Genomic DNA, 14,820 nt, shown 5'->3' with positions numbered 1-14,820 from the left:
AACCCGGTGGCGAAGGGAGAAACGGGGAAACGTGAATAATGCCGCCGGTTTAAACGGTGGCCGTCCGGTCATCGGGGGAGGACCCCGTTTATGCCGCATCAGAGTTCGCCAAATTTATTCCATTGCTCGGTGGCCGCGTTCACGTGACTTCCACGATGCCGTACGCTGGCCCCGGTGATGAATGCGCGCATTAAAATTGTCATTGGCGTGCGCGCCGCCGCTGTAAAGTGCACGGTTCGGTGTGCATCCCTGTGAACCTGTTCCCTCTATCCTCGTTTCTCTTTTCATCCCTCGTGCACCAGCTACGTGCCCTCTTTCCCTCCCCGTCGTTAGATAATGCGTTCGCCGCTAAATTGTCCGCGGCACTCGTCGTTAAATAGATAATAACAGTTACTATTATTTCGAGCTTGGACGGGGTGAGATCGTGGCACGCAGCCTGACACGTCGCTGACGTGCAGAACGCGCGCGTTTTCACGATGGATTTCGTCCAGGAATTTCTAGCGATCCACCGGTTCAACGAGGGTGCAGCGAAGCTTCGCTGTTATTGCTGGTATAATAAATCGAATGTACGGTGACTCACGCAAGTATTTCGTCATTTAATAGAAAAACTCTTATTCTGTATTTTCGCGGGACATTTGCTTGATAGATATGGATATGTTTGTTTCTTTTCCAAGAATATTCTTTGGGAATAAAGTGTTCGTTCGGAAGAGGGATCGGCAAACTGATCATTTTCATCCTGTGGATCTTTGGAACCGTGGGGTGCAACTAGTTAACGTCCTTCGGGAAGCTGACCCAAGGCGTTAGCAATCAAAACACACCAACGAAAACAAGCTATAACAGGGAGGGATCGTGTGTATGCCACCCCAAAGGTGAACCCATCCACCCTACCCTGTCGACTGTTATTTCTCCACGTCGCCATCTCGCAATCAACAACCATTTGAAACTCTAGCTAACCATCTTGATTTACGCACAGTAACGACTTTCAGCCAGTTGAACTCTCGAATTTTCACTTAACAAAGAGATGGAATAATTTGTAGTTTAATTTCCACTCGACTAAACTTTCCAATTAAACTCTATGACGTTTGTAAGGATTCTATAAACATAGATAAAATATATTTCGTTGTCGCGGTGAATGTATAACGTTGCGTATAATTTGATGGCAAAGGAGAACGTTGTTTATACGTAACTGTATATTCGCAGGAAACGCGTACGTATCCAAGAAGGAATATTTGCCAGGGTTGAACCTGCGGGTACAGTTTAAAGAGCGAATCTTTAGGGAATACAGCAAGAAAAGCAAACATCTTGACAATACAGGAAGAGGGAGCTGTGTAAACAGCGTGGCAAGTTTACATTTGTTTTATTACCCTGGTTTTATATGTAACGTAGAAAATTGTTGATGTATTTCCTGTGCGGGTTATGTACAAACTATTTACACGAGTATCAAAGCACGAATGGTAAGAGAGCAATTAAAACTTGCGGATCAGATAACGTCGCGCATTACGTGCTCGGTCTACGATATATGTAAGCTCGTGGCTCATTATTCATTTACCTTGTTTCAACTTTCCAAAAAGTTGGTTAATTAAAATTAACAATTTTGTTATACACCCAGTGGTATATTTTATGAAACCGTGTAACAGGCGGTATGATGGGGGAAAAATGCGCTTGAACTCGGTCTAATTCCCTTTGTTACAATCTACACCGCTAACTGTATCAGTTAAAATTTGATCACATCACGAATTACTCCGCGATATCACCGTATCTCCTGCCAGAAATAATACATAACCTGGAAATATCTCAATTTCGAATTCCGTTACAAAATACGCCGGAACACGATTCTGCCATCCTCTTGTCCGATAACAACTTCGTGTAACCAGCAGATAGCCAAAGCGGACGAGTGTATTGTTCTGGAGCAGCTACGATCAATTTCCATCGGACGCCCTGGTGCGGACCGTCGAGTACGCGAGACCCCAAGCATCGACCAGAATTCTGCCGCTAACCAGCAAAATATTTTCAAGCGAAAAGAAGTCACGGTGTAAATCAAGATCAAAGACTGCAACGACGAGCCGATAGTTCCGACGTGCCGTTGCTTCATCCCACTGTAACCATCGAGAATTATAAATAGACTTTGCAAGTTTCGATGCAGATTATTGCGAGCTCGTATTCCAGTAATAATTCAAGAGGAACCGGTGGAAAAGGAGTGGGAGAAAGATGAAGACGGGGCGAGACAGAGAGAAGTTAGATGGGTGAAAGTTATTGGGCCACGATCGGTTAGAAAATCAGATATGCCAGAGAGTTTCGCTTCTGGGAGGAAGTGGCCCAGCCGGATGTTTACTTGAAACTCCAACCGCATCTACGGCGGAGCTAAGTGAAGTAAGGTGGGCCCGGAAGCTTCTTAAGTAAAACCATCCCTATCGTTCCTCCATCTCCTTTCTGCCTCCCTCCTTCGAATCAAATCAGCCCACTCCAACCGCCGCATAAATCCCGCGGATGGCGTGCCGGAGATTTGTTTTCTCGTCGTACTTCACGCCCGGACGAGAATAACGAAGATTAATCCTGATATTCGGCTCACCCCCGCTGGCCAAACCCGCTCGAGACATCGCATCGTTACGTTTCGTTGGATCCAGTCTCTACGATAGATTTCCTAATTTCATCAGCCACGAAACGATAGTTCTCCTTCGACTCACCAACGAGATTCGAATTTTCCTCTGTCCCACGAACCATTTCTCTGTAAAGCGAGATATTGAATTCAAATGAAAAGGAACATGGAATTGCCTCGTAATTTATTTCTTATGCTGAAACCATGTAAAGATAATCCTCGTAGAAATCTTCAAAGAAGAAACGGATATAGCGTCGCATTTACATTGAAACAATGTTAGATTCAATTTCTCGTGGACGAGGTAAAATTTCATTCTTGCTTTACTCCGAAACGAATATTTATGTATTTTTTATAAAAATAGTTTCAAACGTTTCACTCAACGAACGATCGCGTAGTATAATAGGGACGTTAACAAGTATCCTCGCATCTTCCCAGATTTTCCGAGAAACCTGCAGGAGTAATGAAGTTAGGTTCCACGAAGTGCGAAGAGGTATCTTCGCCTACAAAGTGACCAATTATTCTCTTATACCAGCGCAAATAGTACGAATATACAATAAGTAAGATTAATATTCAAGAAGTTCGAATTAAATTCTCATTAAACTGGAATTTCGAAGAACCAGAGGACGCAGCCAGTGTTTTTGACTATCTGTCGACGAAACTTGGAGTCTCGTTACCACGTACATCGCTATGAGACGGGTTTTCTACGAGCAACACGACGAGCCACGTCTTACAAGCTCTCTAGTATTCAATTTTATAAGCTACTTGTTATCTTGTGGCGAGGAGGGCAAGGGAAAAAAGTTACAGTGCAACGGCGGATCCATTGGTCGGGTTCCAACTCGACGGTTTTTGCTGTTTGCACGAAATCCGAGACTGCCGATTACCTTCGCATTGGACAACATCCAACTTCCCATTTTCACCAGTTTAAGGTTTCTCGTGCTCATCAGCCGTTGTTTTTCTAGGTTGCTCCATGAATTCGCTATCTCCTCGAGCTGCGGGTGAGCTTCGTAACCGCATTTGCATCTATCGCGATCAACCGCGTGCTCCTTGATTCGTTGGATCGCTACATCCTCCTCTGCTCGTTCAACGAATACCTAATTAGATTGCTCAGAGCATTCGAACGAAAATCTTAGCGAGAGATTATGGGATTAGCTGTTTGTTTAAAACATAGTTTGTTTAAAACATTTTAAACACGTTTTATCAACGTGTTTAAAACATTTTAAACACGTTTTATCAACATAGGTCTACATACAAGTTAAGCCGTGGAAGATACAGGCCTTTCCGTCTGAATTTTGTGCGCCGTAGCGAATACAGGTGTTTCTATAGCAGAATTGAATTTCAAGCAGATTGGAAAAGAGAATCGAATAATACATGGGTAAGTATACAACGATTATTTCGTTTTCGTCGAAATCGTTCATCGAGAGACTAAGATGAAAAAATAAAAGTCGCTGGATTGAAACACGATCGGGAAGGAGCGGTGAACAAAAGCTGACGTAGGATATTTCATCGCGAGCGTTGAAACTTGACCGGTTCTGTGGAAATTCGTTAATTATCATCGTCCGTAAAACGGTAATTACTTTGTGCTCCATTGTTCCGTTACGATCCGACATCGCGTTAGAAAAACTCTGCAGTGGCGCGGTGTCGTCCGTTTTCTCTTCCTTTTTCCCCACCGGGGTATATATAATCGTTCGTTACGTAATCACCGTGTCATCGACTTTTCAAGAAGCAGGAAAGCCGCCGCTTTACGTTTAGCCGGTTCCGACGGTGCATCTTTCCCCGTGGAAAACAAGCCGCGACGCACTCGGTGACGTGGCGTTCGCGAAACACGCGACGTCCTTATTAATTTCCTTTTGAACCTGTGGTCGTTTATCTGGGTCGCCGTGTCGCTCTCAGTCGCGTGAATAATGACGTGACGTGACGTGATGGGAATTTCGTGGCTGTTCACGTACGATGAAAGGGAAGTTGGAAGTGAAAAATAGAAGAGGTACGCGGGTTAAAATGGCGGGCGACATTATATCGTGGAACGCGGCCGTGACATAAACACGACTGTCGGTACATCCGGTGCTATAACCTGCGAGCACGCTTCGAAAAAGAGAACGATGAAAAAGGGAAGGCGAAGCGAAGGGCCGCTTGGTCGTCGCATGGTAAATTTTTCATTACTGCCTGACACTTTCTACGTACGAGAAAATGACGGGGGCACTCGCGTATGAAATTGAAATACGTCTGCCGATCGAACGGCCGATCCATTTTCCCCGGCCACGTTTCAGAGTCTAGGCGGGCTTCGCGTCGACGACGCGTAGCCAGTCGCCCGCGTAAAAATGACATTGGATCACGGCCGTACTACCGCCATGGACTCGGCACCGAATTCTTTTTCTCGCGTACGCCCGTTCCAGGCCAGCACAGCCCCAGATATTTCTTATAGATTGCGTAACGCCAGCGATATTTTTCCGAAGGATCGACTTCCGCAACCTTGATCCCTCTCGAGTTTATCGCCAACGAATTTATCGAGGGATGCGACGGAGAGAGAGAGAGAGAGAGAGGAGAAAGAGAGAGGGGGAGGCTGGCTACTCTATCGGTTCGCTCGAATACAGTTTACGTCTGTGCGCGAGATTAACTCCGAGTATGAAGCTCTTTCACCGAAAGGATTTCTCGTTAAAGATTGATATCGCTGGTGGAAAGCTTGTTTCGGGGCAAACATCTTTCAGCATGCTAGTTTTATTCTCATACATTCGGCGCGAAATGGAAACGTCGAAACGCGTACCATTCATCGAATATGATTTACGAATATGTACGTTGCGTTTATGACCAAGAGATTCGCGATCGATCTCCTGGAACGAAGCCTCGAATAGAAACCAGAAGCACATTTTCTCATTTTTCGAGTAATATTTTAGGTAACATTTGGATTATAGATATTCGCAATATGTCGAAATAGCTTGAAATTTCTGCGTCTACGGCATGTCATCGATCACGAAACGCGAACCTATCGTCCTTCGTATTTCAGTCCTAAGTTGCAACGCGAGAAAGCCGTCGATGTTAGCGAGTGATTATTTCCATCGTTTATTTTTTCCCTCGTGCTGCGACTGGTTTTCTTTGCTTATTTTCTCGGGCGTTCTCAAAGGAGAGGCTTTCTCGAAGAAAGAGTCCGGTGTCTCTGTTCGACTTCCGTAAAATCAAGCCCCGGCTCTGCTTACGAACAGATTTCCGCGAGGTAGTTGTCGTTTTCTCTTCTCCCGGCTTCTTTCTTTCGCTCAATTTCTTCTAACGGCCCTTCAAGCTCGCGACGAGGACCACTTCCTCGAAATCGTCGAGAATGATGATCCCATGGAATCCTCGTTCGAAGTTTCGACTCGATGAAACTCACGGAGGGAACTCATAACCAACCGACTCGTTTCGCGTTACGTTCGATTAACGCGGCCACGTTTAAAATTTCACCCGGCGAGATTTTTGTGTTCAACGACGAGTAAAAACGAAAGAACGGAAACACGCAGAACAATGACAGTTTCGTACTTTCAACAACGCTGTTCTGCGTTGCACCTTCTAAATCCGACCCTTTTCCACCGGCCTCGTGTTCCTCATTAATTATTCATATTCAATTAAAACTTCTTTCCCGGGTTTCGAGAGTGTACGGTAAACGTTTCGATTAGCTTCGCTGCCGACTAAATAAAACTAACTCGGCTTCGCTGAAGGGTGCACGAGCACCAAATACGCCAACGTATTAAAGCCATTGTACCGCTGCTTCTAGCGAATTGAAGGAAACAAAGAAGAAGAAAAAATATATTGATATTGCGTAAATACGGGGGCTAGGGCCACGCAATCGTTCTCCAATCACCATTCCCCAATGTTAATCGGAAGGAACCGGTTTATTTGGACGTTTAATCTTATTTGAACATTGTAGGAACAACCCCATTTATTGACATTCGATGCGCTCGCGCTACTCTATTAACTGCCTAATGAATTGATTTGTAATTTAATTGATTGATAAAGTCGCTTGGTTCAACGAAATTTCGATAGTTTCGTCAATTGGTCGATTTGATCTCTATCGGCGATTACGGATAAATTAATTTCGTTAATGCGCTGCGGCTACATACTTTCCGACAAAAACGAAAACAACGTAATTTCTTTTATTTTGCAAGAGCCTTTGCCAACTAACGCGTATACTTTTTAGCAAAGTTGTACTCTCGGGGAAAGAGATCTGTATAGAAATGATTTTCGCTGTAGTTGCCTCGAAACCTTCGACGTTTCGGCATCCGAGGCACTAGAAATTGTCAATGAATCAGACCTTGTCGCTATCCTATAACAGAAATTTCCTATGTGCTCGCCGCTTCATCCCTCGCCATCGATAGAGCCCTGTTCCAGGAAACGGCGATTGCGAAAGGGGGCACGTTTCCATTTTATCTTCTGCCATATCGTTCCAGCCCCGGAGAAAGAAGAATGACGCCGAGCAAGAATCACCGAGGGTTGGATGAAACGAAGGGTTAGCAGAGCCCGATGCTTCGAACTTAATTGAATGCTGGATCAACAAGGCTAACGGTGACGTCAGTGACTCGTTAAACGCACGGCTCTTTAATTAAAGCATCGCTTCGAATCGATAGCTTGTCCTTCAAATTCGAATAGGCTTATCTTTTCGTAGAAATACGTAATGTTGCCATCTCTCCGCTAACTGGCGGTCAGTTAAATTGTAATTGTTCGCTGGGGTCGCGTAACTTGGACGATACTAACGCTCAGGGTGGACAGTTGATTAAAGAGTTCAAGCGCGATTGTGATTTTGTTGAACGTTTATTTCGAAGTATACTAACAAGATTGTGATTTTGAAGTGTCCCGTTTTCTGCCCGACTTTCGAAATGCCGTGGACGTCTTGCAATTTGTGCGTCATGTGCCTACCTGGTCGAAGATGCGTAGCGTAACGTTCCGTTATGGACATCGTCCTGTGGTCTGTTGTCGAGATCTCAACCGGTGCCAAAATTTATGACACGTCGTTTGCTATTGAGCGCTTAAAATGCTAATCACGTTGTTCCGATAAACCGAGAAAACCCGAGATAAACTTGATGCTATGCAATGTGGAAAATTCTAACTTCTCCAAATAGAAAATGCGCTGTCCGTATCGTAAACTTATGATAACGTTATAACCTGAGCAAGTAAAACAATTAATTTTTTTCATTTACAATCGAATACATACATATATACAAGAAATATACAGAATCAATCTTTGAACTCGGTTTTTGTTATCTCTAATACGATTAATTCTCAGTAAATGTTATTTACATACTTGAAGAAAAGATAATTGCTACAAATTAAATCGCTGTCGTATATCCAAGTTGACGACATAGGTATACGTTGTACCAATTCCAGTCTCAAGCATACAACGATCGAAAAAGTTGGCTGTTCGCGAAGCTAGTACTTAAAGTTGTCGATAGCGGGGGAACGTAAACTGCCGACAATCTAAACCATGTTACGTTCAAATAAAATGTTAAACGTCGTCCGTGAAGTTTCGGCTAGAACAATCGATATCTCGGTCCGGTCATTGAAGGGAAACTCAAGAAAACATTACCCTAAACTTGGTGAAGATTCCTCGACTCGGCAACTAACTGGATCACTCGCTCAAACCACAAATGGTCGTGAAGCCAAAACGGAAGGAAAATTTGACGTTAACCAACGATTCGTATCGATCGGAGATGCAGTCAGAAGTTACTCGAAACCGCAGCACCGAACGTCCTGTTTCCCGCTCCAAGTTCTCGTTGGTCTAAGTCACTTGAACGCGACGCTCCTTCAAATTATAAACTTTACACCGTGTGAAACGCTATTCCTCCGGATCGAAAGAGCATAGTTCGTACCCTCCGCTTCTCCCCCACAGTGAAACCGAAAGTACTGCGCAAGTTGTCCTACGGACGTGACAAACATCGCGGATCGCATCTATTTGCACTTGGGATACGAGGTTTTAAAAGTTTCGATTTTTGTCAGAGAAACGATCCGTTTGAGCAGTTCGATCGAAGTGAAACGAGTAGACGCTTCACATTTTAGAAAAATTATCGAACTATTATCGCCTGTATCGTCAAAGCGTCATTTACTTCGCACTTCCTGACATTCGTGTATCACGGTGATTACAAATGTTACGGGAAATCCGAGTAAATCCTTTCTCGTTCGACGGTATTTCGCGTGTTTACGTGCTGTCACGTTGCACAGTGTCAGGTATCCGGCACGGTAGTTAGGTAAGTCTCAGTTTCGTCGAGCTTTGCCGATTTACGAGCGCGAACGAGACCTCGCGCGTGTTTATTGCCGAAGAAATAAGGAAGGGAATTAAAGGCCCTCGAAGGAAGTTTGCGTGATGGCTAAAGACAGGGGAATGAAAATACGCGAACCGACATACAACGTCGAAGAGAAAGAAAGAATTCCAGACTACGTGTGCACGGTCTTTATGTCAAAAACGCGTGATTCCTGCTTCAAAAAAGATTAGCCGTTCTACAACATTCCCCTCGTTTCTTCCGGCCTTTCACAACGGTGTTTTCGCGTATAGCGTTCGCGTGCCTCGCTTTTCGAGCGGACTGCGCGGAAACCTCGGCACAGCTATTGTATTGAAGGGATGAAGTATCTGAAAAAACGTAGTATGTAGAATCTGCGGCGCGTATCGCCATTTTTCGCGCGGTTGTTATTGAATGGAAACACAAAAACGGATATATACGTCACCACTGTGTGGCTGTTGGACGCGTGGCGACTTTCTTATTACGCTGGTACAAATCCGGCACAGTCGCTATCACGGTCCACGAAACTTACAACCTTAACGAAGCTTTTTCTTCCGCGCGGGCGAAACTTGCATCAGCATTCACACCGATAATAACCGCGGTTCGCACAATTATACCCTTCTCTTCTTTCTTCTTCTTTTTCTTTTCACTTCTTTCTGGGGAAAACAAAATCTGCGCGCTCAAAAAAGAAAGAAAGGGAAAGGGAGGAGAGAGAAGCGGCAAGGAAATCTGAAGCGTTTTCATTAAGGGGCGGACTAAGCAAAACGAAAGAATTTCTTTGCGGAACCTTAACGCCGTTTGCAAATACCGCAATACCTGTATCGGGGTTGTTGCGAAACAAAAAAGAGGAGACGCGGATAACGGTAAATCGGGCGATTCCCTTGGCTCGTCTAGCCAGGAAATTTCCATAATATGCAGGAATCTGTGTTACGTAGCGAAGAAATATGTAGACGCTCGCAGCCGGTTAAACGAAATGGAAGGCCGTGTGTACGTCATTGTCTTGTAACGTCCTCCTTCGCTTCGCCCCTTCTATTCCTTTTCCAATTTAATTCTTTATTCCTGCAACCACACCGCGGTAGACCGGGGCCCTTTGTCGCTTTTCATCGTTCCCACCACTACCGCCATCGCCACCACCGTCGCTGCCCCCTTGGTCTTGCTTTTGTGCTATGAGTAATTAAAACATTTTGGTCAGACTATGAGGGTGAGAGTTCTTTGAGCTTTAAACACGCCAGAAAATTCATCCTTTGCCTACCGTTCCAACCCCGCGTGTCCCCACTTTCATACTTTTTCACTAGACCGGTTGCGCGTCGGCTCTCTTTCTCTTTCACTTAATATACGCGAGTTTATGAAAGGATCCACGCACGTTGTGTAGAAACAGAAAACTCCGTTGAAATGATAAAAGCAAAGTGTCCGGCCCGAGTAGTGCCGGCCGCTTGCGCGTTTTTACCATCGCGTTGCGTGTTTAAATATCACTGTTTTTGTTTCCAGAAGCCCGTCTACGCCTTTCCCCAATTGTCGGATTGTTTCCACTATTTCTACGATTGTCCCATCCGTTGTTTCGTCTCTCGCAGTAATTTCGTATTTAAGGTCGCTTATAGCCATTGACGGTCATGGAAATTTTTCTCGCTCGAACGATATTTATCGTAGAATTCTATCGTCGATGCCCCTCTTTGAAGCAGCTTTCCACGAGTCTTGATGGGTTGACTGGGTTTTTATTGGTCTGATGTCCCATCTCACACCGATCGGCAAGGAAAACGTTCTCACAACTCCTCTGCTTTGACGACTTTTATACGTGCAAAGTTTAAGAGAACGTTTGATCGTTAACCAGTTTGATAGTCGATTGAATTTGTCTTTTCGCCAAAAACTTAATCGTTAGAACGAGAAGGTGTCGAGTTTAAGTCTCGTTACCTCTCCCTCTGCAAGAGGAACACAGTCCGGGATCCATATTAATGAATTTTTGGATAGATAAGCGGAAACGACTATTCTGATTGTGAATCGAAAATGCGTTATCCGTTATTTCCTCGATACGATAAATTTAACGGTCCCACCGATCCAGAAGTTCGACGCAATAAAACTCGCGGCATTTCACGTGGAACACGGGCCTACAGCTTTTTTTCATGGTTTTTAAACCTTTTGTTTCGCGACAACTAACAATGAAAAAAAAAAAAAAACAGAACAGGAAACACAACAAATCCAGTGAGAGCAATCATCACGTTCGAGAGGACAGAAACGTTATCAACAACTCGCGGATGTAAAATTCGCCCTTTCGGAAAAAGATTATGCGCATAATCAACGCGAACGATCTTTTTTGGATGGCGGAAGAAACAGTCGGAAAATGGACTAAATACCTTCGAATAAAAGCTATGAAAATCCATATTTAACGAGCGTTACCAAGCCAACGAAAGAAAAAGCTCGCTTCATTCATCATTTGTTCGCTTTCATTCGGTCTCGTTGCGACGTAAACCGGAATGCACCGCTGAAACGAATAATTTTCAGGTAATTCGTGGGATATATTACGCAGTGACGAGGACACGGTTGAAAACTGCCTGTCGGAATTAATTAAAGATTCTGCCGATTCGCTGGGACAAGCTGCTTTAATTCTCTCGTGAGTATCCTTGCGAATCGCAGCGACGTTTGGAAGGAGCATCTAGCGGTGGTTACAACGGGGCATCTTCTTCGTGGGAAGACGACGAAACACCGGTTGATTAATAGTACCACGCTGCAAACTCAAGCACTGTGTCTCTTTCTCCCTCGTCTGGCTTCTCCTTTCTCCCAAATCTATACCATTCTTCCTGTCTTCGTTCTACGTCTCCTCCCCTTTCCTCATCTTTGCCGTCGGACATCGTACGAAACTATCTATCATCCGCGGGTTTCCGTGTGTTATCAATTTCGCCGACTGTAACGACTGTGTACGGCGAAACCTTCTTCTTAATTTTTTAACCCACCGCCCTTACGTGTGTAACAAATGGCCCGTGTCTGACGAGCCTGGAATACTTCCACCGCGCATTCGCCGATTCCTCCTGGGAGAAACGGCGCACTACACCGGAAATCTCACGTGCAGGAAATCTATGAACCCTGAAAATATCCGTTCAACCGGAGCAACACGGGTTGAACTCTAACCAAGTAATTATGGTGATGTTTGTTTCCCAAACGACGATGTCCTTGCCACGTGTTTGTTAATAACAAAGATTTCTTTTTAAATCGTGAATGTAGAATACTTGTCTGTCGTTAACCGAAGATGATAAATCGCGTTTTCTGTGTTTCAGTGGGAAGCAATTACGAACTGTATGGGACGTGACATGGCACTCGTACAATTCGACAAAAAGAATTATTCGCGAGTTAAAGGATTGTTTGAGTACAACTTGAATATTATTATTCCACCCGGTTGTCAACGGAACATGGAGTTTTCAACACTCATCGCTGTAGCGTCAACGAAACAGCGGTTGGGTTTGCCATCTGTTTGCTGGCAGTATCGGTCCTCGATGACTCCGAACGTGTAATGCTTCATTGTCGAAAATGGTCAGAAGAAAGGCTAAATACGAAAAGGCTGGAAGGTGCACCGTAAAAAGTTAACTAACCTGCAACTTCGCAATCTGCGTGCTCTTGGAAAGTCTTGCAAACTTTGCGCGAATTGTTAGGAAGATTCGCAAGAAGACAGAAAGTAAGATGGAGAGATCTCGCTTTAAGGCACCAAACGCCATTCCCTAGTGATAATATTACTCTCGGTTAAAGTTATCTAACCAGTCGAAATGTTATCGTTAATTTCGTAAATATTTTATGGCTTGCGATTTTATTCAGCGCGTGTATACATATATCGAGCGTTTGAGTAGACTATTTATGAGCCTGATGAGAATAGTTATAGATCACATGTAGTATAGAAACTGGATTTGTGCCAGGATACATCCCCTCTCCGAAGTAATTTGTCGTATCTGAAATAATATTATATTAACAAAATATCTCCTTATTTGTCTATGTAATATGTCTGTTATTTATAAAAAATATTTTAAATACAATTTCTAATCGGATTTGGTTTTGCGATACAGATCCGTTGTATGCGATGTATATTACAACAGGTATCGTATGTCCGACGCATGTCTTTTGTTGCAACTACACACATGCTGGTGCCGTATTGTTCGTGCTACAGAACTATAAACTCGAAAAAGATTTTATTCAAACGGCAAAATACTTGCTGAAGTAAGGAATCGAGTTTATTACGAGTGTAGATTGTAAAATTTCTTTAATTCTTTAATTTATCAACTACGTTCATAAGGAGATACATTCGTAATCTGTGTCTGACGTATCTCGGATAATACTACTGCGGGTTGCTCGCTTCTTACGTGACGCTCGCGATATTCGTGTCGTAGACCTATGAACTCGAAAAAAGATTTGTTCGTATGAAGGGACATGCATTGGAGTATGAAAACAATATCGAAAATACTCCGACGTTCGCTACACGCATCGGTAGAAATATTCAAGTTTTGAGAGAATCGTTTCTTAAAGTATCGCAGAATAAAGAAAGTTGATTCGATACGAAAATATAAATAAATTCGTTACGCAAAATAGCAACATTAAACGAAAAAATTCCCTGTCACTTTTAACGCAAGAATTCCGTTCGCATTCGAAACTCGAAAACTGCATTTAATTTCTGCAACGTATAATCTTTATAATTCAACCGCACGCTTCAGCGCATGCAAAATTCAACAGATTTAAAAGTAATGAAATTTTATCCAGCCGAAATTCCTTCCCTTTTTTTCTCTCTTTCTCTTCTCATTCTTGTACAAGTAAAAATGTAAAAGAGGCGAAACGGTGCATGAAGAAAATCGCGTTTAGCTCGACTAAAGCCAACCGTCGAGCATTTTTTCTAGAAAGAATAACGCGCTTCTATCACGAAGATTACATCGGTGCATCTGTCGTGTGTACACTGCTCGCTCCTGTTCGGTCGGAAGGCCGTTCAATCGAACACCGTACGTGTGTCAAAGGAATCGACAAATCCGTCCTCGAGCCACCGGGAAACCGGATAATCGTAAAGTAAACGAAATATATGGTTATTTGTATTCGACAAACGTTTCGCGATTTCGATGGTGAGTGGAAAACGTCGAGATAGTTTTGTCCCCGTAGAATTTCCACAAAGATCTCTGCACGGTCAGAAGAAAATTGTCGACGAAGTTTGCTTTCGACTCTCGGGTTCTCGTGATTTAGATTCTTCGTGTCAAAGATAGTCGCAGCACTTCGCAATTGGCTAGATCAATTCCATTACTCGTCGAATTGAGGGATTGCCACGGCTTCGGGCTTGCCAAAGTATGTAACACTTGCAGAAATTGAAGTACGAACCCGGATGCTGGCCCCGAATTTCACGCGCTACCTGCTTCTAAACTCCGCCAAGAACTTACGTGATCCAACGTTTACACGAAATTCTTTCGTTCTGGAAAACAATTTGCGAAAAATATCGCTGATGTCGAATACCTGCCATATCGGATCGCTTACAGTTCAACGACCTAAAGATTTTCATCATTTTCATAATTTCTATTTGATTAAGAAACTGTACGATCGAAACTCGTAAATCATAATTGTAAACGCGAAGATGGCACCCCGCTGGGGGTAACCATCCACATGCTATTCAATCATATGTTATAACATTTTACCTAATGTCCCACTGGACAAATTGTAAAATTAAAAATAAACAATATAATAAAAAAAAAAAATAATTGTCAATGTATATGGCAACGGAACATAGAAGATAAGAAGCCGATGAAAATTGCAACGAAGATCCTAAGAGAACTCAATGCGTGATCGATCGTGATACGATGGTGTGACGAACGCGCAACGCACACCATATGGCAGAACTCTGATCAGAAATCCGAATTACCGAAAGTGCGTTCCGTGATGCAACCAATATCTTGGTGAAAACTGGCATCGAACAGCAGCATTGTGGATGTTGTTTCAGTTGGAAGAGCCGATACCCGGTCTTGTAAACATAGACACGCCGGTGTA

At 43.6% G+C, this 14,820-nt stretch overlaps 1 protein-coding gene across 4 annotated transcripts in view; it reads left to right on the top strand.

Moving 5' to 3' along the window:
• The window catches only part of LOC122573572, a 65,053-nt gene extending 50,591 nt beyond the window's left edge, over positions 1–14,462 (top strand). For all 4 annotated transcript variants that reach the window (XR_006318778.1, XM_043740117.1, XM_043740118.1 and 1 more), the window contains one exon: positions 12,096–14,462. Coding sequence is in view for 3 of the 4 variants with exons in the window: in XM_043740117.1 (XP_043596052.1) it covers positions 12,096–12,329 (234 nt within the window). In the remaining variant the exon portion in view is untranslated. The remainder of the gene's footprint in view (positions 1–12,095) is intronic.
• Positions 14,463–14,820: the final 358 nt, after the last annotated feature.

This window comes from Bombus pyrosoma, linkage group LG12 (genome assembly GCF_014825855.1).
Source record: "Bombus pyrosoma isolate SC7728 linkage group LG12, ASM1482585v1, whole genome shotgun sequence".
Lineage (NCBI taxonomy): Eukaryota > Metazoa > Arthropoda > Insecta > Hymenoptera > Apidae > Bombus > Bombus pyrosoma.
Note: the sequence above shows the minus strand (reverse complement) of the source record. Positions and strands in the feature narration are given on the sequence as shown.